This window comes from Chiroxiphia lanceolata, chromosome 9 (assembly GCF_009829145.1).
Source record: "Chiroxiphia lanceolata isolate bChiLan1 chromosome 9, bChiLan1.pri, whole genome shotgun sequence".
Classification (NCBI taxonomy): domain Eukaryota; kingdom Metazoa; phylum Chordata; class Aves; order Passeriformes; family Pipridae; genus Chiroxiphia; species Chiroxiphia lanceolata.
Genome location: NC_045645.1, coordinates 12,572,844 through 12,598,861, shown reverse-complemented (window position 1 = coordinate 12,598,861; position 26,018 = coordinate 12,572,844). Strand labels below are relative to the sequence as shown.

General features: G+C 43.7%; 1 protein-coding gene across 5 annotated transcripts in view; it reads right to left on the bottom strand.

The window, feature by feature from the left end:
* Positions 1-20,039: 20,039 nt before the first annotated feature.
* Positions 20,040-26,018, bottom strand: part of ROR1 (receptor tyrosine kinase like orphan receptor 1) — a 146,855-nt gene continuing 140,876 nt past the window's right edge. For 4 of the 5 annotated variants that reach the window (XM_032696573.1, XM_032696576.1, XM_032696575.1 and 1 more), the window contains one exon: positions 20,040-22,734. In XM_032696573.1, the coding sequence (XP_032552464.1) occupies positions 21,310-22,734 (1,425 nt within the window). In that variant the 3' untranslated portion in view covers positions 20,040-21,309. The remainder of the gene's footprint in view (positions 22,735-26,018) is intronic. The other variant, XM_032696578.1, reaches the window with a different exon arrangement.

Sequence of the window (26,018 nt, the reverse complement as noted above, 5' to 3'; positions counted from 1 at the left end):
ACAGCATCCAGCAGGGACGGGAGAATAGCTGGAAAGCTTTCAAAGGCTTGGGATCTGGGAGGCTCATCTGCCCTGCCATGAGCAGCTTGTTTTGGTCCCCCACCCTACTCAGGACAATATATCTGTAGTGTTACATTTGCTGAGAAATGTGCAGTAAATTTGCTGATATAGCTTTTTCATTAACCATGGGAAGTGTGTGCAGTCAGGTTGTTCAAACTACTGCACTCAAATACACTGAAGAAGCAGCTTTATCTATATCCAGGGGATGATTAAACACACACAAAAGCTAAAGGAGTTGTAAAATCATTCTTAACTCACCCATTGCAACGAAAGATGGAATTTTCATTCACAGCAAGCTCTGCAAGGGAAAGATCTCCTGCATTCTGTGCTTGGAGCTGCTAAACTGGCCAGATTTAAAGGTTCAGAGCCATCTCCTGCAGAAGGGATACACCTGTGGAAGGTATTTGGGGTGGGTGGGGGGACACACACGACACACCTAAAAAGCCAATTCAGGATGGCATACGGGGGATCACTAGGCTGTTGCTGTCAGGAAATAGGGAATGTTATTCTCAGGAAAACAAAATAAAACATAAGAACTGCCTCCCTGATCATGCCCCAAAACTTGGGCCTCCATAAGAAGGCCACGTGGCTTCTGTAGAGCATCTGAGGAGCATTCCTGGCTACCCCAGAGCTACATTAGGAGTTTCCAAGCCCCCTGGCACAAGGATGGAGCTTCACCTTAACAGCAGTGCAGCCTCTCCTGCCCTGCTGCTGCTCAGCTGGGGCAGAGGGAGGGGAGGAACAGCCCCCACAGCCTGGGCTTCACTTCAAGGCAAATCTTGCAACTTTTAGGGCTATTCACACCAATAAAACAAAGGACCTGGCCTTGAGATTTTAGGATGATTCCTTATTTTATTTTCTATTTAAGAGAAATAATTTAAAAAAAAAGAAACCTAACCACAAAAGAGCCAGGCAGCCCAATTTCAGCATAAAGCACTTTGCCTTGGGCATCAATCTAATTAAGAATTGCTTCACACCTCTTTCTTATTCTCGGAGTCAAATGAAAGATTTGTTTGATTTAGCAGCTCTGCAAACAACCCTCATAAACTTGGGCCATTCTCTCACCTCCCTTTCAAGTGCTATCTTTTTGTCCTTGGATGCTCTAAATTATTAACATATTTTACAGTGTGCTCAAGATAAAAGAGATCTTTCAGTTTGCATTCTCTCACCCCTCAGTTGAGCCAGTCACATTGTTTCTCACTGGATACCTTTGATCAACCTGCTTGTCGGATGTTAAACCACAGGACACCCCCAGTGAGAAGAGGATCAGCAGGAAGGAAGCCTTTCAGCAATCCCTTGCCATCGGGATTTTCTGCTGAGCTAAGGCAGCACTTTGAAGTCACCTAAGCTCTGAGAGGGGTCATCCTCAGTGTTAGGAAAAGCAGAATTATAAAAAGGAGAACATATTTGTTGTGAACACCTCATGAACCTACACAGGCACTGTAATACACGGGGTGACACTCTGCAGTGGAAGTTGCTACCAGGAATAACAAACCATTTATTGTCATGTTTGAGCCCAAGACTGGTCTCACTACAAACTTCTCTACTAACTCCTTCTAAGCTATTTTGAAATGTGTCTTTAACATGAAATGTCACTGTTAGTTGAAGGGGCTTTTCCTCCTCAGGTGAGACCACACATCTCCTCATGAAAAGCTGAGGAGTTTTCTTAGGAGGAGGTTTAGGGGATGTTTAGGTTGGATATTAGGAAAAATTTCTTCCTGGAAAGGGCTGTCCAGCTCTGACACACCAGCCCAGGGCAGTGGTAGAGTTCTGCAGGGATTTAAAAGCGGTGTGGATGTGGCACTTGGGGACACGGGTCAGTGGTGGCCTTGGCAGTGCTGGGGGAACAGTTGGACTCAGTGATCTTAAAGGACTTCTCCCACCTAAGCAATTCTGTGATTCTATGATTCCAAAGACTATTTGAAGCAGAACTAAGCTTTTGGCAGCAGTGTCCCGGGCAGGGCCACAGGGCCATCTAGGGGAGAAGGAAGGAGAAGGAGAAGCTTCCTCAGCAGCCCTCTGCAGCTCTTGGAAAGGCCAGGAATTCCCCCTGGAATCCCAGCAAGTAAATCAGAGCCGGGTCTGGAGGGCATCTGCAGCCGGGTAATTTTTCTACAGGCATTTGATAAATAGTGAGTGAAAAATCTTCATTAATGACCCCCCGTGTGACAGACGCTGCCTTTCCCTACTGCAGGCACAGGGTTCGGGGCTCACTCTGCCTGTAACATGTTCTAGGAAGCAAAGGTCACAGATAGGAGCTCATAAAGAAGTGTGAAGTTTAAAGGAGGGCAGCTCTCTATCCCATCGCCCCGTACACGGGAAAATCCGGAGCTGGATTTTCATTGGAAAGGACGCAAGGCGTTTGTAGCTGAAGCTAATTTTCCACATGGTTAATAGCTTTAAAGTGATATCACCTGCAGCCAGACTGAGTACAAACTTCACCTCCCCTCAGTTACAAACTCTTTGGATTCCTGGCTCTGAACTGTTCCTGGAGAGGCACCATCAAAGGTGCTCTGACCTTCCATCCTGCACAGCCACCACCTGGCCAGTCCTGGCTCCTGTTCTGTGCTGGCTGATCAGGAACGACTCTTTTAGACCAAGAATGTGTGTTAGTTTTCCGAGATGCACCTCTATAGGTCTGTACAGGATGCAGCATCATCCCTTGTTCCGTTTAAAGAGGTGTCACAGCAGAGTTATAACACACCAGGCATAATTCCTCATGTATTGCAAGAGTGAGTTTATTGATAGGTTCTGAAGGTCCTGCTTTGCTCCAGAAACAGGGCAATATTTTCAGACTGGCTGTGAACACCAAGCACATCCCAGAAACAAATGATAGCCCAGATTTTAGAGCCCTCAGAGGTAAGAGATGGGTCCAATGAGGAGGAAGCCTCAGAAAGGTGAAATAACTTGCCCATGGTCATGTCACAGTGGCAGAGCCACGAGGAGGTGACAGATTATCCACCCTCCCATCCTGTGCTCCTAGAGACTGATGCCAGTTGCAAGCAGTTGCAGACACATGTCCAACGTTTTTAGTCTTTCAGGACCATCCTCACAGGCATAAAAATCACCAAGATACATGTTACTGAGAGGAAATTTCATGCGCAGTGTCCCAAATTTAATCCTGTAATCTTTTGGCAGGCTTCCAGACTGTCCATTTCCATCCCCCATCACTGCCCTTGGCTCTCATGTCCATCCTCATGGGCTCTTTGCCTTTCCAAGAGGATCTTGGGCACATCACATCCATAGTTTGAAACCAGCAAGATCAACAGTGACTGAAGGAAACAAAGTACAGCAGGAAAAAAGCACAAAGGAGGCTTCTAAACCAAGCCAAAGCATATTTTTCATTTTAAATGCAGGCCCAAATTTGTCATGATCCATGAAACTGCATCTGCTAGGAACACACAAGGAACATGGAGATTCACGTGCTATAAATAGGGAAGTATTTGTATAACATGTTGCAGAATAATGTAATAAACTCCATTTTTCATGTCTGACAGCTCTGCCTGAAGTCCAACCGCTAATCTATTTGAATTCAAACCATAGAGATTCTTCCAAACTATTCTGGACAACTGCTTTTTAACCTGTCACAAATCAAGTGTCTTTCCAAGGCTCTCACTGAAAATGTTGTGCTGCAAGTGGGTGAAATCTCCCTCCCACCACTCCCAGCATTATCAATATTAACAATTCTGTCAGCAGGATTCCCATTTGCTCTTTTATAGCTGGAGGGCTCTGCTGTGTTAACAGTGTTATAATTTGGTTTTGTCGGGTAAGTGAGCCCAGATGCTCCAATACAAACAAGCAACAGACCTATTGAGAAAATGCTGCTATTTTTAAATGGTTTTTTTCTGACTAATTTGCAGCCAGTTAATGATGTCATGGACTTTGAATGTTAGAAAATCACAATGCTCCAAACCACTAAACTCTTGCTTTGTATACTAAAGAGAGGGAAAATAAAGAGCTCAGGAAACTTATATTTTTCAGATGTGGCTGAAACGTTGCAGGTTATGAAACAACAGCCCAAGGCACTTACGAAGAACGTGGAATGGTTTGGGTTGGAATGGACCTCAAAGATCACTGAGTTCCAAACCCCCCTTTAAGGTACTGACAAAAAATATCATTTTCATTGTGTCAATGTTTGAGTTATAATATTGCATTCAGTCCATCAAGTCCAACACTTGCTATATATTTACAGTAAACTGAATAAAAAGATGGTGAGGAAATAGGAAAAAGGATTGCTGCTTCCCAAGCAAAATTATAAGTATTTTGAGTAAAAATAAATCAGATTTCCATCCTCCATGAGACTAGTTATCTGCTAAAAACATTTGGGGAAATTATGATTTATCTGCTAAAAATGTTTGGGAAAATGTTGATTTTACATTCACATATATGTTACAATAAGTATGCCCAGACTGTGCAAAAAAAAAAGAAAATAAGAGAAGTTTAGTAGTGTTAAGGCTAAAGAGTTGGATCAAGATCATCCTTTTTGCAGGTGTGGTGCAATTTGTATTATTTAGCATTACAGTGGCGATGTTGCTTTGGGTCAAAGTAAACTGTATCAGAAATACCAGGAGGTTCCCTGTCAGCAGACAAAGATGAACCTTGGAGAGCCATTACCAGTGCTCCCCTGAAGTAATACATATTTAAAATCAATATGTAACAGCTGTATTCCAACAGCTTCTCTACATGACAACTTTACATCTGTTCTTTCTTCTCTCTTGGAAAAAAAATGAAATAAAATTTCAAAGTGAAATCTTATGCAAATAAAAGTGTGTAACCCACCTCCTGACTGTGATATGTAGAACGCAATTCTTCTTTCATTTAAATCGCTTCTATTTAGGTAAAGCTTCTACATATTTGAGATTGAAATTGATACCAATTCCCTTTTGTCAGTAGGGAAAAATCAAACCTACAAACTCCAGCCAAACTAGGACGGTTTAGAGCAGGTCAATTCTCACTGTAGAAATGATAATTAATTCTTAACATTTTCACTTCTGAATAGGTCAAAAAAGTAACCTGTGACCATCACTAACATATTGGAGAGCTGCACATTTATTTATAACAACATTGATTTTTCTTCTGTGGCATTTGATTCTGTCCATGATTTCCAACAGGATTTTTTCCCCTAGGTGGAAGCACATTTAAATCCACAAATGACAACATTAAAATACATGATTCAAGACTCCCAATAGCATTAAAAGACAATGAAGTTGTGGCAGATTTACAGTGGTGAAAGAAAGAGGGGAAAATCATGTCATACATATTCATAGGCGAAATTAATTTATGTGGCACTGACTCTGCCTGGAGATGGGTGGTTTTTTAGCTTTATCCTGCTCATTTCTAAGAATCCTGGGGGTTCCTCATGAGCAGAAAGATGGGATCTGTAAATAAAAAGTTGGTGGATAAAATCAATATACAATACACTTCTTTCAGACAATGTCATATAATGCACACTACAGCTGTTGCTGGAAGTGTTCACGGCCAGGCTGGAGCAACCTGGGATAGTGGAAGGTGTCCCTGCCCCAGGCAGGGGGTGGAATTAGATGGTCTTTAAGGTCCCTCCCAATCCAAACCATTCTGGGATTCCATAAGGCAACCCAGCAACTGGCTGCCACGCTGCCTTGACTTTTAGAGCATATTTTGTATTTTCATGCTTCCTGGAATGGTAATTTTTGTAGCGGAGAAAAACAGTTCCTAAATATCCCGTTGTTAATGAGATGTTTAATTTACACCTCACGAAACGAAGCCAAGGAGTCACTGAAACAGAGCAGCCGGTCCCTCCCTTCTCTCGGCAGCCACAAGATGGCAAACGAGCTTCGAACATGCAATAAAATCTCAGCACCTCTGGGTTTTAAGGAATTCAGCAAAACCCACGTCAAATTCTACCTGTATGTGTTTTACAATCTTTGGAGGGTTTAGGGAGCACAGGGCAGGCTCCGGATGCTGAGAATTCCAGTGACACCATAGAGGGAAATTAAACAATATCTGAAAGATATAAATACATTTCTACCCTGCACATTTTTGTTCCAAGCCCTGTCCAGCTTGGCCTTGGACACTTCCAGGGATGGGGCAGCCACAGCTCCTCTGGGTAACCTGTGCCAGGGCCTCACCACCCTCACAGCCAAGAATTCCTTCCCGGTATCCCACCTAATCCTGCCCTCTGGCAGTGGGAAGCCATTCCCCCTTGTCCTGGCACTACAGTACCTCCAGTTTGTTCAAGAAGCACTCTGAAAATGTGGATTTCAGTCCCACTTCCATCCTTCACCATCGAAATCCAAATTTCCAGTCTCTACCATAACAGCTTAAGTGCTACTTCCAGATCCACTCCACTTCTTGTCCTATGATTCTGAACGCTCTCCACGCAGTATTTCATACCTTGCACATTCCCAATTCCCTGTGTTTCACCATCATCTCTTTTACAATATTCAGTTCTTCCAAAGCTCATGTGCAACAAACTGCTTGTTACACCAAATCACTCATCCCTGAAGCTTTACATTGATTTAATGATGTAAAAATTGACTCTGTGCCACCATAATTAGTGAACATGTAAAAACTGAACAAAGTGCTCACAGCAATGTGAACAGTGTATTATACCAAACCAAGCTGTATTTCAACCCTCTTTTACAGAAGTAATTGAATTTAGAGGTCCCATTTTCTGAAGAGAACACATTTAAGTGTTCTCATTTGCCTCATTACAACCCTGAAATGAAGGTTGCTGCTGCTGCACTTATGTCAGCAAATTGTTGGCCTCTCTCCTCTCTAATCCCGTGCCAAGAGTTAAGAGCAGACTGCAAGCTTTTAAAAAACAAGCGTGTTTTGTGAGCTGTTTGCAACTGAGGAAGCGAAAACAACACAAAAATGCGAGACAACCCCGTGTTCGAACCTGCACCTGCCTTTGTTCCGTCAGCAGTTCAAAGACAAACAGGAATCTCCCAAAATCCCATGATCTGCTACCACCAGGTGGCACCGAGATGATGCCATTCCCCATCGCCAGGGAACGGCCTCACACCCTAAAAATCAGAAAGTTGCAATTTCCTCTCTGCTTCTTAGGAATGGAATGGGGGGAAGGAAAATAATCCCTGTCCTGGGAGGTGAAGTCAAACCCCTAAAGCAGGTCCAGGATTCCTGAGCTGTTGGGAACAAAAAGGGACAGGGCAGCACTTCCAAGGGTCCTGTAGGATGCTGTGCCACTGCATAATGAAACAATTATCAAACATATCAAACAAAGGAGTTCTGTTAAAGGACATCAACCCATGGAAGCCACGGCAAAGGAAAATTAACCCTGTGTTCTATTACACACTCCGTATTGAATTCAGGACGTGTTGTCCTTCAAATCCAATAAATTGCTCCTTTCCTTTCTAACTGATGTTGAAAATAAATGGGATTCAAAGGGAAAAGGGACTTTTTTAACTTTTAGAGAGTTACCACATTGGAAATAAGAAGGAGAAAAACTCCAATCCCTTCTGAGACGCAAGGCAGCACCCTGGCTTTGCAACTTCCCTACATTTTTTTCCTCACTAACTAAGCCCCAGGAGAATTCAGGAGTAGAATTTAAGAACCCTGATCACATCTTCAGCTGCAGGGAGGAGTTTCTGGCCATTAAACGATTTGTTAGTTAACACAGGCTCTTGTATAAGTTTCACTAAAGAAAATAATTAAATTGATTTAAAACTCTTAATTGTTTTAGTATTAATATTATTAATAGTTGACAAATGGCACAAACAAATGGGTACACAAAGCCCCACAAACCCAAGAGGAATGACTTCCACAAGAAATCTCTCTGTCTGTTCATTACTGCTGGGAAAAGCAAAAGCAAAGACTATTTTAATATTCTGCCCTTCCCTTCTACTCCAAGGAAAATAAAATTCTGTTTAAAATCATTTATAAAGCCAAGGGAAGACATATTTTTGCCATTAAGTCGAGTTTTGCAAGATCCATTTGGTATTTTTGCATGAGTTTTCAGCCTTAGTTTCAAAGTTACTGCACAAACATTGAAAATAAATGAAGGAAAGGGCCTGTTTAACTATAATTCCTTTGTGGTTCATCCCATCACTGCCTGGGCTGCTCACTCCATAGACCTGAATCCTGCCTTGGATACACTCCATACCTATGTTATCTTTTACTAAACCAAGAGGGAGAAACCACAACCTAAGTAAAGTAAAGCAATTCTCAGCTTCATGAGAAAAAAAGAGCTAAAAATAAGCTAAAAAAGAGCCTAACTGGGCTCACGACCTCACCTCTCTCCTGCTTTTGTCCACACACATTCCTGTCCCTCCCTGGGGTTCATCTGATCCTGCTGAGAACTGACAGGGAAGCCATCAGAAAACCAAGGAAATAAAATAAAAAAGGATAGGTTTCCCCCAGTTTGGCTTCCGGAGCCGGGACACGGCAGGGTCAGGCAGGGAGGGGGCGGGACCGGGAGGTTCAAACTGTCACCAACCATCATCTTTAATCACAAAGTCTCGATCCCACGATCCCAGTCCCTCAGGACACTTCTGGCATCCACGGGATCTTTCTGTCAGCTCGCTCCAGCCACAGGCAAAGCAGAGAATGAGCCACTTCCTTCTCCAGGGCTGGGAATGGGAAGGAGCCCTTCCTGGACTGCTTCTGGGCTCTTCTCCAGGCTGAACAGCCCTGGGGTTATCCCAGCTGGAGAAGGGAAAGCTCCAGGGAGACCTCATTGCAGCCTTTTAGTATTTGGGGGGCTTTAAAAAAGGGGAGGAACAGCTTTTGACACAGGCAGGTAATGACAGAACAAGGGGGAATGGTTTTAAATTAAAAGAGGAGAGATTTAGATTGGATTTTAGGAAGAAATTCTTGGATATGAGGGTGTGAGGCCCTGGCACAAGTTGCCCAGAGAAGTTGTGGCTGCCCCATCCCAAGGCCAGGCTTGGAGCAACCTGGGATAGTGGAAGGTGTCCCTGTCCATGGAATGGAGTGGAATGAGATGAGCTCTGAGATCCCTCTCAACCTGAACCAGTCTGGAATTCTACAATTCTTCCCTTTTTCGACAGAAGTCATTGGCTCGTCTCATCCCACCTGGAACAATCCTTGCCACCATCTCACACTTCTGAAACAACTCAGAACCCTGAACATTTCTTTAGCAGGATGTTTTTGTGGGAAGGAGGAAAATCAGAAATTGGATCCCCTTTGCTGGCCCCCACCAGAAACCTGGCAAACTCTCCCAGGACTCCTGTCTCCATGTGGACATCCAGCACTGTCTGACTTGGAGCCCTCCTGGAGCTCTGTGTTATCTCATCCTTATTACTCCTGCTTCCATAAAAATAATTGATTGGGGAGGAAGATTAAAGTGTAAACACAACATATCTGGCCAAAGCAATGTTCTACACAACAAAACATTGAATCCCCACTGTCTGAACTACAAAATCCCCCGTGATCCCACTCCTGTCTATTATCCTTTAGGAAGTAACAATGAAAGGCAGAGGAAGACACCAGTTATGAACAAACACAGTCTCCTGAGCTCAGTGATCAACATTTTTGTCTCTTTGATATCCTTCCAACCTGCCTTGCCATTGTAGTCCTGTAAAATGTCAAAAGCTCTTTGCCAGAGGCCTTTTGCTTTTAGCAATATTTAAAGTTGTATCCATAAAAGGAAACAATTCCATTACAAACCCTAATTTCCTTCCATTCCATGCTTGGAATTTATGATGAAACCAGTGGAAGTTGTACCTGACCATCAAAAACATAAGAGATCAACCAGACTTTGAAGATAAACTGAAGATATTTGGGGTTTGCAATCAAACTGATTCTTTACCTGAGCAAAAATTCTGCAAAGAAATCCTGTTTCCATCAACATGAATTAGGACTGAATCTTCATAAGGGTCAAGATTTTATCCTTAGTGTCCCAGACACATCCCCATTGCAAGGGTCTGGAAATAGCCTGTGTTAGGAATCCACTGCACTAGAATTACCCGGGCTGAGAACTTCTTGTCCTTAAGAAAACTGTCAGCAGGCCAAGGACTGCCAAATTCAGGAGGGAAGCAAAGGCAACTGAACCAGGACAAAGAATGTGACTCCATTTGCTAATTTGGAAGTTGCTTTCAGAAATGTTTCAGGAGTGATGCCACATCCAACCCCAGCAGCACAGAAAGAAAAGCATCATAAAAACAACCCAGGATTTTGTTTTTCTTAGAGTGAATTCATTGCTCTCCCTATGCTGTTTATTAATATAATAAATGGCCTTAAAATATGTATTGCCTGAAATAAATGTCATTGATTAGGTCAAATAAAAATATTACTTGGCCCAACAATGACAAATTTCCTGGCTGTGCTCCTGTAGGCCAAGAACTTGTTTCATTTAGGAACAAGAGTTGCTGGCAGTGGCTGGGGGGGAACCTCTTGCCAAATGTCTCCATAGGAAATTAAATAATTGAGAATATTCATTCACAGGAAAAAGAAAATAATTGCTCTCTTTGGTACACAGCTCCAGCCACCCTGGATTTAGGGTGGTGTTTCTGAAATGGTGGCAGTGAAAGCAGAATGTTGCTTGTGATTTGTCACCTGGCACAGCCAAGAGAAGACCCTTGAGCTGGCTGGTGATGCCTCAGTGGAGAAACACAGTCCTTCCCAACGCCAGGAAGTTCTACAATGGAAAACAGGGGCTTTTAAAACTTTTCTCATCCAGATCCCACTGGCATGAGCTACTTCTGGTCAATGGAGCTGTGCTGACTTTGTAACAGAGAAGGAACTTGCCCTCCTTTCCTATCACAGGGTACTACAAAACTTAGGAACTCTTTTCCCCTACTACAAAAATAAAAGTTGCAGGAAACACGAACACAGAAAATATCCTCTAAAGGTCAAGGCAGATTGACAAGTTACTGGGTTGCCTCACAGAACCATAAAACCCTGGGTTGGAAGGGACCTCAAAGCCCATCTCATTCCATCCCCCTGCCATGGGCAGGGACACTTTCCGCTAGCCCAAGTTGCTCCAAGCCCCATCCAACCTGGCCTTGGACACTTCCAGGGATGGGGCAGCCACAGCTCCTCTGGGCAACCTGTGCCAGGGCCTCACCACCCTCACAATTCCTTCCTGATCTCCAGACTTGGGACACTTTGTGCCACTGTAACAAAACATATGGATCCACAAGTGCTCCTCCCTCTTCCTGTTGGCACCTGCTGAGCAAACAGAGAAGCTCTGGCAACAGGTTTTCCCCCCAGGACATCCCTTCTGGCGGCTGATCAGTGTAAAACAGAAGCTCTGGGATCCATCAGCCCACACACATCCTGTAAAGAGCCTGGAGAAGAGCTCCCTGTGCTGGGAACCAGTGTGGCACTGCTGGGAATCACCATGGAAGAGCATTCCTGGCCACAGGACTTCAGGGCCAGCCAGGAAGGAACGACAGAAATCGGCTTCTCTGGGGGTGGAAGACTTTTTGGAACCTCCCTTTGGGACAGAAGGTTTTCTCCTCCACTCCAGAAATATCTGAGCAGTGGAGGAGACACTTGGATGGGGCTTTTTGCCTGGTTTGATGGGATAGAGGTTTGTTTTCTGTTTGTTTCCTTGAAATGAAGCCCAGGATTTCTGGAGTGGCTGGGCTGTGCTTGGACTGGAGGGTGGAGAACCAGCTGGTGTGTCAGGAGAAAACATCAGAACTTCCCAGCTCCCTGTTTTCTCTCAGCTGAGCTCTCCAGGACTCTGGGTCTCATTCCCCACTGCACCCTTTGTAAGGTCCTGCCACATATTTGCTTTCAAAACTCTACTTCCTGTTCATTAAAATTAAACCAATATCCAAATTCATAGGTTTTAAAATTTGCTTGGAAAGTTTTAATAATTCTTAACATTTATTTGCAAATAATTAGTTTATTCTATTTATTAAAATATTTAAATAAACTTTTAAGATACTAGTGTTTATTTATTAATAAATAAAAAAGAGATGTTGTTACCTGCTGGGTGCAGACTCTTTCAAACACACTGTAAACCCATTTCCCTAGATAAAGATATATTGTTTTTCACCACTTCTGCTCTGTCCATTTTCTGCATTTTCTGTGACTGGATTTGAAAACATCACCTAAAGAAACATGAACAAGGCTATGTAAGGGATCAAATCCCTGATTTCATATTAATTACTAAAATTACACTGCTCTATTTTGTTCCACTTGTTGCTTTCTGGTCAGAATAATCACAATAATCACAATTTTGGGGAAAAACTTTTCAATTTTCCCCCTCATTCTTTTCTAATTCCTAGTAGACAGCCATAAATGATATATGACTTTACAATTTGTTTTAATCATAATTAAAATGAAGTTGTTTGGAAAAACCCTGCTACACTGAGGGGACATAGGAGAGGAGAGTATCATTTAATGTGATGGAAATGAGGACAGAAAGAAAGGCAAAGAGTGCTCCAAGAAAAAAAAATCTGAATTAATTTGTCTTAAAAGCCAAAACTCAGTAAAAACAGTAAATAAACCTGAGGCATGGAGACCCATGGGGCAAATGAACCAACACTTTATCACTGATCTTAAGACCCATCCCAACACTCCTGATCAAGATTTGACAATATGAGAGCCCAGAAAACTTAAAAGTAAAATTATCAGCTGCTTTAAAGGCCTTTTTGAAGTGCAGAGAGCTGGTGGGTCCATGCCTCTGGAGCAGCTGACTTCCAGGAGATCATGGAGTGTAAATCCCAAAGATCAAAGGAAGCAGTTCCCTTGGTCTATCTGAAAATTAGCACCAGTGACAAGCCCAGCCCCAGTCCTTCATGTCATCAGCTGTTTTCAGCAGAGGGAAGGAGCTGCCAAGAGCCACCAGTGAAGAAGTGCAGGAGGGGAAAGGAATGATTCCTGTTTGCTAAGAGGAACAGCCCCAGGAGTTTGTATTCTAAAATTCACAGCCATTACAGAAAATATATCTTATTTTCTGGCAGAGAGGACATGGAAACTCCATTTATTTCCTTACCTGATTACAAGTGAAATGTTACTTTTCTTTGCTCTTCTGAAGGTCTATCCATGGCCTCCCAAACTGATCCATGGCACAAAGGGAAACATTCAGATCCTGTGTAACTCCAGAAGAGAACACCTTTGTTGCCAGGCACTACAGGAACCAGAGACCATCCCTGTTTGCTCTGTGTATCTTGTATTTTTAAACAACTCAAACTTTAGGCTTCCTATCTATGGGATGTTTGCCTGGTTTCTCTGATATGTTCCCATTTTTCTACCCAGAAAAAAATCTGTCCTGACAGAAACTGCTCAAGTTTCTCTATTTGTTCAAGGCTTTTGGACATTTAATGGCCAGGCTGGAACAAAGCTCAACAGTTCCTACCAGCCTCTTGTATCTCAGGCCTAAAAATGCTGATGACAAATGCACTGATAAAATGAACAGCAGCATGGAGCAAGTCCTACCTGGAAGGTGTCCCTGCTTCTTATCCTGGAGGGAGATATGGCAGCACTGCCCAGGTGACCCATGACAGTCACATCCCCATGGTTGTCTCCTTCCTCATTCTCCTCCATTCTGATTTTCCAGGAATTCACCTGTTCCTCTCTGGGGTTCCAGTTCCCAGCTCAGCCTGGAGAAAAGGAGGCTCAGGGGGGACCTTCTGACTCTCTGCAACTCCCTGATAGGAGGGTGGAGCCAGTTGGGGGTCGGGCTCTGCTCCCAGGGAACAAGGGACAGGGTGAGAGAAAACGGCCTCAGGCTGTACCAGGGGAGGGTCAGGTTGGATATTGGGAAAATTCCTTCCCTGGAAAGGGTTGTCCAGCCCTGGCACAGCTGCCCAGGGCAGCATTGGAGTCCCCATCCCTGGAGGGATTTAAAAGCCACGTGGATGTGGCACCTGGGGACATGGGTCAGTGGTGCCTTGGCAGTGCTGGGAATGGTTGGACTTGATGGGCTCAGAGGGATTTTCCAACCTCAATGGTTCTATTTTTCTCTATGGTCATTGCCAAGACAGTTTGGTGAGTGTGTCCTCCTCTCCTCCATGGTGAGGAGTTCCCACCTCATGTCAGTGACAGACAAAGTGCTTGGAATCACTGCAGGATCAAACCAAGAGCTGGACACCACCACCACCACCTGGGTTCCTGTCATCCTCCACAGGCCACTTGGAACAGCACCATTTTTACTCAGAGCTGCACAAACCCTCCCAAAGCTGCCAGCAGTGAATAAACTCAAGAGGGAAAACAGCAGCAAAAAAAGCAGGTTCTCCCCACACCCCTGCCAGCTGCTGCAATAGCAGAACATGGGAGAAACAGGACACAATCCCTTCTTTCTGCCCCAGCACGGGATGATCCAGCACTGCACCCTGACAGCCCTTGCTCCAGCCCAGCAGCAGATTTTGTAGGATACAGACCAACAACAGTGTTAAGTTCTGATTCTGCTCTGCTGAGCCATCTGCATATTTTCAGGAGTGAGATGAATGACCAGATAAGAAAATAAATCCATAAACTATATCCCAAAGAACTTGCCCACACAGTGCTGCTGGAAAGGAGCAGCATTTCAGCTGCAATGCTGAGCTCTCAGAAATTGGGAAATGCCAGATTTACGGCTCCTTGTGCAACCCTCATGGCTTGGCTGCTGAGGGAGGTGTTTCCTTGGGACCAGAAATTTTGTCAGCATAAAATTACTTTTTTACTGGGTACAAGTTATTTGAACTTTTATGCAATGTCTAATCCGTTTTATGCCAGTTATATTTGGGAAAAATATCCCTCTTTCAGGATACACCTTATGCCAATTTAGTTTGGAATAATTATTCCATTTCTGCCACTGATTCCTGTTGTACCATAATATGGTGTCCAGACCATGTTTATTTGTGCCTTCTCCACACCCCTAAGTTAGTTTCCCTGGATTTTATCCTCCTGAAATTCTGGCATACAAGACACACACGGTTTTACAGCTGGGACTGATGGTGGATTTACACCATGCCACTCTCAGCACAGACCTTGGTCACAGGGGTTTTCCTGCTCCCACTGGGACCTGCTGCCCTCTGAGCAGCCTGAACTCCTAATGGGAATTCCTGGAATTATTAGGCTCCACAAGCTGCTCTAAGAGAAGGAGAAAAGGCAGTGACCTTCCAGAGGTAAAAGATCTCCCATTTCACAGTGACTAAGCAGCATCACTGTGTGGAGCCATGTTAAAAAACCAGTTATTTCATTTCCTCCTCCTCCTTGTCCTGCAGTATCCTTAATGCCTTGGCAAAGACATTTTGCAGGAGAGAAAACAACAGAACAGCTGCCCAAATGTACAGAAAAGCACATTGACAGTAAACCATGGTCAGGTTCACGTTGCTCAGCCACTGTCCTCCTAACCTGCTTCCAGAGGAGTCCAAATGGGATCACGGCACGATGCAGGAGGAATTACAGCAACATGGAGGTTTGAGTCAGTACCCAGACCTGGCTGTCCTGATAGATCCTGTGAGGAACAGAGGACTTCTATTCTATTCATGCTTAGCCCAAAAACATGCAAAGCCAGGTGAGCCACCACATGGGAGGAGCAGTAGAGATGGAGTAGCAAAGGTTTAGATGGAAACTTGTGGGATGGTCATTCCGGCAGGAACCTGGAGTTCAGCATTGGAAGCCATTCCCCCTTGTCCAAAGTCCCTCTCCAGCTCTCTTGGAGCCCCTTTAGGCACTGGAAGGGCTCTGAGGTCTCCCTGGAGTCTTCTCTTCTCCAGGTGAACACCCCCAGCTCTCCCAGCCTGGCTCCCGAGGGGCTTCAGCCCTTGGAGCATCTCCACGGCCTCCTCTGGACTCACTCCAACAGCTCCACATGTTCTTGTGCTGTTGCCAGAGCTGAAGACAGCACTGCAGGTGTGGTCTCACCTGAGTGGGGCAGAATTCCCCCTCTCCTCTGCTGCCCACACTGTGGGACCAGCCCAGGACACGTGGCCAGAGCTTCTCATCCACCAGCACCCCCAAGTCCTTCTTCTCAGGTCTACTCTCTATCCATTCTCTCCCCAGCCTGGATTTGTGCTGGGATTGCCCCAGTCCAAGTGCAAGAAGATGTGAGGGAAGGCAGCTGAGCTCACATTAAAGGGTGGCTTTTTCCAGGTGAGATGTTTTGCTCGTTCCCCAGTGGCTTTGGCCACCTGGCCAGGGCTGAACCACCCACAGCTGTGCTGGGAACGAGCATCCAAACCCCAGGAACCCGGCACTGCTCCTTCCTTGGGGATCCATGGAGGCAGCACTTCTGCCTTCCACAGCTTGGGGTTCACCCAAATAACCTCCCTGGTGTTTACATTAACGGTGACTAGAAATAAATGTTACCCCAGTTCCTGTCAGTGACTGTTCTAAAATGTTACTGGATTTTTTTAAACTATGGAAATAGTTAAAATAGTAAGGAAAATACCTAAAGTAGTAGGAAATATCTCCTGAAACCATTGGAGTTTATATAGATATTACCCCAGGTCTGAACAAAGAGATGCACATTCTACTCCAAGCACCACTTGTGGTTTATAAACTCATGTGATCCTTATGAATCTAATAGATATTTCTGCTTTAAATTTCTCAAGTGAGCATAAAAATATGCTGCTGCTTCTTCTTCTTCACACAGGTTATAGGTTTGGAGAACGTTCCTTTGTGTCTTAGGGTCAAAACTCATTAACCAGCAGTTGCTGTTCCCTCTGCAGGAGCAGATAAAGCAGAGGGCTTAGGGTAAAAATCAGAAAATTAAGGCATAGAAACAGTCTGACACCATTCCACAATGTGTTGCACTGTTAAATGGGAAATAAAGGACACCACAGATGCTTCTAATAATTCCAGTTTCAAGTCAATTTTCCCTCCTTTGTCTTAAAGAGCTTTTGATGTGCAGTCACAATATTGTCTCTCTCTCTGTTTTTAATAATTTTATATTACCTCAGCAATATAAACTGCCCTGAAACACACTGAACTTTAATCTCTGGGAGATCAAACAGGAAGGAATATGATGGGCTGGAGAGTGACCCACTCAGGGGCAATATTCCCTCCTCCTATAAAAGATAGCCCACAGCAAGATCAAAATTGCTTCTTGGATTCCACAGCCATCACATCTTTGAGAGGTTCCAGGCCCAGGGATTGGGCAGCAGGGAGAAGCCCAGTTGCCTGGTTTTTCCACAGAGGTTCTGCAGCAGCACCAGCTAAAGGGCTGCTCATTCCATTCCCTGACTGCAGAATGATGAATTTGCAAAGAAATGCTCGTTAAAATATTGTAACATACAGGAAAGATGCTGCAATTATTTTCTGCAAATGAAAAATTGATTTTTTTTTTATGTAGTACTTTTCAAAAAAAGCCTGTACTTTTTCTACGAAAATATTCTTTTGAGCAACTGTCTCTTTTCGGCATGTCTCTTTTTGCTGTCTTGGGAACCCGTTTTATAACACACTGTGGACGCACCAGAACCATCTTGTGCTGCACCACCAAATCCCTCACAGGTCCAGCCTGAAAGTTCAGGGGTTCATCAAGTCCATTAAAACTCCTAAAAACTCTCCAGAAGGTGCAAAGCCTGGCTCTGGCACCATGAAAATCAACGCAAAGGCTCCTGTGGAGCTCAGGTTTCTGCCAAGACATAAGGAAACATGAGGAGAATTTTTTTCCCCAAAACTTGGCCTTTAGTGAGATTTAAACTGCCAGAAGGTAGATTTAGATGGGATATTGGGAAGGAATTCTTCCCTATGAGGGTGCCCAGAGAAGCTGTGGCTGCCCCATCCCTGAAAGTGTCCAAGGCCAGGTTGGACAGGGTTTGGAGGAAACTGGGATAGTGGAAGGTGTCTCTGCCCATGACAGGGGGTGGAATGAGATGAGCTTTAAGGTCCTCCCAACCCAAACTATAAACCAGGTCTACTTTGGATACATGACCCCACTCTTTGAGGAGGCACCTCAAAGTGAATCCTGCCAACGAGCCAAATTCCTTCTGATGAATAAACAGTAACTGGAACCAATGGATATTGAAGGTACACACACATTCCAAGCACTGGACCCGTGGGGAACAGCATGTGTTTGTACTTGGAGAGCTTTCATCCCACCTCCCTCACTGTCAGGAGTGGTTTGAGTTACAGGGACATTTTAAGGTTCTTCTGGTGAATGCAGGTTACAGAACAAGGAAATGTAACAGAGTATTTCCAACCTCCTGGATAACCTGATTCATTCAGAGCAAATCACAGATTCCCTCTGGACAATTTCTCATGCTCTGGATAAACATATGCTGATGATTTCTGAGTTTTCCAGCCCAAATTTCTGCACAAGCAGATCTGTGCTTTACCTTCTGCTTTCAATCCAGAGAATGCAGAAACCCACCCTAATCACTCCTTTGTGGGAACAAAGGATCCAAATCTCCATTTCAGGCTCTGCATTGTGGTCTTTAAATCAGCAAATATTTATTCTCTTTTGCAGAAACATAACTAAGCTGGAGGGGATGAGATTCTCCAGACTGAAGGTTCACTAAACAGTGTTTATCCAGCTTTATTTCCAGTCCTCCAGAGCTTCTCAATCCAGCCAAGACTATTGCATTTCCAACAGCCTTGGCTGTCCTCTCCCCTTGAAGGAAGAAGGGATGATGATCCTGGTATGTAGCATTAAAATACGGAATATTCCCTCCTCCTTCAGTTGCCACAAAACCAGCTTTCATCCTGCATTCCCAACTGAGGAGTGATTCCTTTATTTCTGGCAATATTTATTTTCCACATCTAACAATTTTTCAGATTTCCCCCTCTAATTCCTCACTCTCTGATGAATTCCTTCCTTCCTGGGTAGCAGTTGCTCCCTGTGCATCAGGTGTGAGCCAGACTTTGATTTCAGCCTCAGAGTTCCCAAATTTTGCCTGCTGGGAGAGGGACGGTAGGGCAGGGAGAGATCTTTCCAGGAGTTTGCAGGTGTGTTGTTCAGAGCTGGTTCACATCTGTGAGTCTAAAAATATTTTAACATTAAGGACCCAGCTTACTTTGAAATAAAGGAAAACCCTAAACTGAGCTGTGAGTGGGTTTGAACATAAAACCACAAAGCGTGTGAGGGACTATTTTATGATCCCACTGCTGCTCCATGAAGGATGAGGTTATTCCTTCCCATCAGGGGCATTAAAGCCAAGTATGGAAGTGCATAGCAAAGCTTACCTGGTACAGGTCAATCCCATGGGAGCCAGGTGAGGGTGATCCTTCCATTCCCTTCAGTCACTCCGTGAAGGCTGTTCTTTGGCAGGGATGAGCCAGTACTTTGATATCACTGATCTTGATATCTCAGCATCTTTTTCAGCCATGGAATCACAGACTGGGTTGGGTTGAGAGGCACCTTAAAGCTCATCCAGTTCCACCCCCTGCCACGGGCAGGGACACCTTCCACTAGCCCAGGTTGCTCCAAGCCCCATCCAACCTGGCTTTGGACACTTCCAGGGATGGGGCAGCCACAGCTTCTCTGGGCAACCTGGGCCAGGGCCTCACCACCCTCACAGCCAAGAATTTTTTCTTAATATCCAATCTAAACCTACTTCCTTTCAGTTTGAACCCATTCCCCCTTGTCCTTGTCTGAATCTTCAGTCAAACCCAAATTTTAGCTGACATGTAACATATTTCCATTACTGATCCAGATGTAAATTCAACCCATATGAAGCTGATACCTCAGGATCATAAAATACCTCAGAAGACACCAAAGTCCTTACTACACAATTACCTACTGTTCTTAACCTGTGAGTACATGCTACTCCCTGATGAACACAAAACATTTCAAGTATCTTACCCCAAGATGGAGGAAATACCGGTATGTTTATGGTAAAACAATGTTTTAATAAACAGCAGCATAAAATAATCAGTGTTTAATATCATCTCTGGCATGTGAAATACAAAAATGCACATATCTTAATTATAAAATAGCCTTTGTTATTACATTTTCATGCTTGCCTAATTGAAATGCCCATAATTAATAAATCAATCATCAAGTAATACAGTGATTAAAAGCATGCAGTGAAAACAAAGAAAGATATTTGTATAAGGTAGTGGCTGAATATCACCAGAATATATTTCAAGAACATCTACATCAGGTTAAAAATAAAAAGAAACAGACCAAGATATAAAATGCAGAGATGTATTTTCACTTCTGCTGTACAAAACATCCTCACACTCTTGTGCAAAAAGATAAAAACAAAGTCATATTATACAACATTGTCAACTGAGCAAAAGATTGTTTTCGTGTACAATAAAAATACTATTCAGTACAAAAAAAGAGTCTGTGGAAAACTGTACCATACACAGCACGTGTGTAACTCATTAAAGTGGTTTCAAATGAAGAATCTGGATTGGTTGTACCTGAATGGGTTTTTAGTAATTACGCAACTGATGTATTTCTAAGTGGAAAGTCAATACTAATTCACATTATTTAACACAATTGCTATTGATGGATTTGCTGCCTGATGGAATGTGAGTCTCCCTTTTTTTCCAGGGTTACTGGAGTCAGAGTCACTGAAATGACACAATAAATATTCCAGGGAAAACTGATTGTCATCTATAAAATTGGGGTTGGGAGCTTTTCCATTACACAGTTGCATAGCAACAAAAGGAGATAAAATTTCTGTGTGAATGATTAGGTTATGAAATGTTATTTTTGAAGAAGTTGATTCAGGTTCTGAAATTAAAACCCTTTAACTTCACTTCCTTTAAGGCAATTCCTTAGAATTCCATCTGTCTTTGGCAGCCAGCAGCAGATGAGTTTTGTAGGCTGCAAGTTGATAACTCGAGCATTTGTGCTGTCAGAGAAATGACGGTTTTTGGTCTGAATCTGAGCTCAGACTCCCAACTTAATGAAGGACCAAAATCCTACCTGAAGTGATTTACTCAGCTCTCAGATCACATATTTGAAACATAATCCTCGACTGCAACATTTACAAATATTTTACCACCCATTGGCACTGAAATTGCACACCCAGTGGATCTCCAAATCTTTGCATCCCTTAAAAAAAGAGACAAATATTAAAATATGTTTTCAGTATAAAAAAAGTTTCTGTGATTTAAACCACACTGGAAGTTTAAAAAGCTGTGAAAAAGTGTATAATAAAATGTTTTTATTTAAAGAAAAAAACAAAATTACCCCTTCCCCTCTTTGAATTGTCGGTGGCACTCGGAGAAACTACGTGTCCGCTGCCAAGGCTGAGTATTCCCACCACAAGGATCTGTCCCTGGTTGTTTCTGCCCATCCTGTCAAGCAGTGAAACTTCACAGAAGATACTTCCTGCAATGTCTGTTCAACAACCAGAGGAATCTGTAATAAAATATTTGCATATAAATCTTTTCTACGACTTTCTAGTTTGTGCTGTAAATAGTTCTATTTACAAAGGCCCCGTTTATTTACAACTCTGCCGAAATCATGGATTCGTTGGGTCCATGGATGCTGGAGTCTCCCAACAGGGAAGACTGCTTGGAGTCAATTTTGTATGGTTTTTGAGTTTTATTTCCAAAGACTGTAATTCCGATCCCCCCTGGATGATTAGGAATTGCCATGTGGGATAGCAAAGGGATATTTGCTTCCTGGTTGGATCCCGACGACGGCAAACTGGTGACGTGCCCTGTGCTGGTGGATCCACTGGCGCTGCTGGGAGAGCGGCTCTTGGGAGGAGGACAGTGCTGGATCACCCTGGGAGGGCCCTGTGGGGGGTAGTGGGCGGCTGGGAAAGCAGCATATCCCGGTGGGATGGGGTATCCGTTGATGGGGATGTACCGCTGGTTCTGAGGTAACGGGGGGCCGATGAACCCGGCGATTTGGCCTTGGGGTATCCCCTGGGCTGGGAACATGTAGTTGGGGTACCTGGAGTTGCTGAGGTTGCTGACGGGGCTGGCGCTCAGGGAAGTCGTTTGGGTGGTGGCATTCCCACCGGAGGGGGTGGTGGAGCTCGTGTGGCTGGAGAGCCCCTCCCAGGAGCGCAGCCGGGCGTGGATCTCCTTGAAGCGCGGCCGCCGGGATGGCAGGTCGTGCCAGCATTCCGTCATCAGGCTGTACATCCTGGGGGGACAGTCCTCGGAGCACGGCAGCAGCTGCCTCTTCCTGATCATCTCTATGACCTCCTGGTTACTAAACCCGTAGTAAGGCTGAAGCCCAAAGCTGAATATTTCCCACAAAACCACTCCGAAGGACCAAATATCCGAGTCGGAGGAGAACTTGCCGTACATGATGGCCTCCGGAGGCATCCAGCGGATGGGCAGGAGGGACTTGTTCTGCACTCTGTAATAATCTGCTGAGTAGATTTCCCTGGAGAGCCCCAGGTCGGAAATCTTCACGTGGAGCTGCTCTCCAATCAGAATGTTGCGAGCGGCGAGGTCCTTGTGGACGAAGAAGTGGCTGGCCAGGTACTCCATGCCCGCCGCGATCTGCACCGCGATGTGCAGGAAGTCCCCGTGGTCCAGGCTGGATTTCACGGTCCCGTCCTCGTCGCTGCTGCATCCGACATCGGAGTGGGGCGAGCGCATGATGAGGAACTCGTGGAGGTCGCCCTGGTTCATGTACTCGAAGAGCAGGCACACGGGCTGCTCCTGCGTCACCACGCCCAGCAGGCACACGATGTTGGGGTGGTGCAGCTCGGCCATCAGGGAGGCCTCCTGCTGGAACTCTGCCCACTGCTGAGGGTTGTTAAAGTCCTTGAGGGTCTTGATGGCCACGAGCTGAGCGTGGTCCATGCCGGGGAGGTAGAGGTGTCCCTTGTAGATCTTTCCAAAGGCACATTCACCCAGTTCTTCCATGAAGCGAACGGCTGAGAGAGGCAGCTCCTTGGCTTTGCTCTGGTAAAGAAACCACAGCAGGAACACATCAGGAAAACAGGACTGGAAACACATTTTTCAGTAAAATATCTCTTTGTGCAGATGCCTGGAAGCCAAGAAAACACAGGAGCTCCTTGGTCCACAGACCCTTTTGGCAATGTTCCTGCTTGGCCTTGTGAGACGTCAGGGCAACAGCATCAGCCCCAGGCCAGGCACAGCCTGAGGGACACCAGGATCCCAGCATCAGGAAAGCACCACCTCACCTCGGTGCACTGTGCTCCAAAAAGTAATTGAGGTTTCCTTCTTACCCTCTCCACAGGATCAGGTACAAGAAGTAAGTATTAGATGCAAATATATGCAGGAACCATCAGCGTTTCAGCACTGGCATTTATATACTTGGCCTTGGGCATTCCTGTACTTCAAATTAAATGTGACTAATTTCAGGAATTGAGGCAATTCCCATACTTTAAGAGGTCCATGCTCAAGTGTTTTCTGGGCTAGGACCTAAAGTTTTAGCAGAAAAAAAACGTATCTTTTTTTATACTATGTCCTTGTAGCCAATTCTCCCTTGACTTTGCTATTAACCCTTCCAGGTACAGCACAGACTCTTCGTGTTCACACCTGACCGAATGTTCCATCCTAAACATGGAGGACAGAGTCACCTGGAAAACTGAGAGAGTGGTCAAAAGAGAAGGGCAAACTTCTAAACACTGTTGTTATTCTGTTTGCAGATATTCACTCTCAGGCCATAAAGAAGCTGTGCTATTCTCAGATACAAACTTCCACTTGTATTTGTAACACCCAAGCCCAAACCCACTGTTTAGGGTCCTCAGTAAAGCCACAGGTAGTAATTTAAGGCTAATGAGTTTGGGATCTAAATTGGGGTTTGTAAATCAGTGTAAACATTGGCATCTGCATTCCTGAAATCATGTAACAGCAGCTTTACAGTGGCAATATGGGAGAGAACTGGCATTTAAAATAATCACAGAAAAATGACATTTTAGCATAAATTAATTCAAATTACAGTGATCACTTATGACTTTTAGACAAATGCTACATTAATAATAATAATAATGACAATGATAATAATAATAATAAAGCCATTTAAGCAGTCAGTCAGTAGACTGTACGTTGATGGCAGGAAATTAGCTATATTGTTGAGGAACAGATGGTTTATATTACACAAATCCTTTAGGCTAAAACTTGTTTAGGTCTGGTATATTGTAAATTATATTTTAGTAATGAAAGTGAAATGACCTCTGTCTGACCTGAGCCTGGGTTCGTCTGTTTGAACCAACACAGTGGAAAACTAGGGAAGAAAATGAAGTCATAAAGTTTTGGCAGGAAGGGCTCATTTCAAGTGGAGTGATTATAAATCTGCTCAGTTTTTGTTTGACAAGTATTTGTCATCCATGGGTGTCTAAAATGTAGGGAAGTGTAAAATACACAAGAGGTGGGAGGCCAAAGGAAAGGGGGAGCAGGTAGAGGGAAGCCCATCCCCTCCTCCTCTTCATTAGCTGGATGACAAGAGAACCCTAATTTATTATATTTTTTGAAGGCAATTAAAATCCCTTCTAACTGGAGGAAATGCTAACATTTCTATTTATCCAAGGAAACACCTCCCTCAGTTGGAGCTCAAAGCCTAAGTGTGTTTTGCCCCAAAGTTGACATTAATACTGGCTATATTATTTAAAAATAAGATTCCGCTTCCTTTATTTTAAAATATTGTTTGAAAGGCAATCAAAACATTGGAGACAGGGAGAGCTGGGTTTCTCAGTCGGAAAATCCAGAATTAGCATAAATAAGATGGAAAACTTTTGCAGCACACAACTTAAAAATAAAAAAGAAAAGCAAATGGTCTATATATTTGCAAACATTTCCAGGCAAGTTGTTTTCCCATTTTGTGTTTGTCAGCAGGATGGGTGGTAATTATGACCTCATTAAAATCATGCTGATATTCCCATTAATCTTCAATTTAACCAGGATTGTCTCCAAAATATCTACTAGAAAAAGGAGCAAGAAGCAAATCCAAATTTAACAAGATATTCCATGGAGATTGGATGCAAGATATAGTTTTGACACTTATGAAATGGGGTTTTTTTGTATTATTACCAACATTTTGATATAAAGCTACTCCAAGCTGTATACAACACTTGAGATTAAGAACTTTAAAGGAAAATGAGGATAAATTCACTGGGCTGGTATGTGTGGGGTGAGGACAGGGCTTGGAGCAACGTGGTCTAGTGGAAGGTATCCCTGCTAGAATGACATGAGCTTTTAAGTCCCTTCCAATCCAAACCATTCTGTAATTCTAAGTGTAACCTTTCCTGATGCTGAATTATTAGAACTGCTGAAGAAAAACCAACTCTAGCAATATTTAAAGGTCAGAGTTCACACTGCTGAAACTCAATAAAATCCGAATTGGAATTAATTTTGCTTTGTCATTCTCTATCAAAAATAATGCCTGTTTCAGACACCACAGTTTCTATTCTAATTAATTGTAAATACAGATTTTTCACTCTGAAAGAACAAAGTTCATCAAGTTCTTGAAGAGCCATAGAATATCCTGAGCTGGAAGGACCCACACGGATCAATCAGCCAGTCCAAGAGACTTGGCACGGTGAGAAAAACAAGGGGAATACACTCCCAGGGCATTATTCTGCCTGTAGATGGCAGAAGGCAGTTACAGCCCTGAGTGGGTGACACAGGTTTGCACATCCCGCCACTAAACAAGGAGCATGAGGTTAATCAGGCTTAAATCTGAAATGATTTGAAGAAATTCTTCCTGAACCTGGGACTAAAGTGAAGCCAAACACCAGCAGCAAGAGCCACGTTGGCCAGAGCTGCAGGCAGAGCTTTGAGCTGGTTTGGTCATTTATCTTTTTAACTAAGAGAATGAAAGCCTGAAAAAACAAGGAACAAGTCTTTCCAAAGGGATTTCAGCTGAGTGAAAGACGACACATGGATGCAGCAGACCCATGAAAATACTCTCTTGAGGAAATGCTGAACCACATCTTGATCAGCACTGCTCTCCAACTTAAATGAGGCATTTTAGAGATGCTTCAGGAAAGGGTTGCTTGTTTTATCACAAAAAACCCTCCAGCTCCTATTTGTCCAGACGAGGACAAATGACAGGAATTTAATACAGGAATTATAGGAATTTAATATAGGAGTTTTATAAAGTATACAAATTAATCAAATATATAATAATTAAGAACAATAAATAAAAATTAAATAATAAGTAATAAATTAAAAATAAATAAAAATTGAATAAATATAGGAATTATATAAGTTATAGGACTATA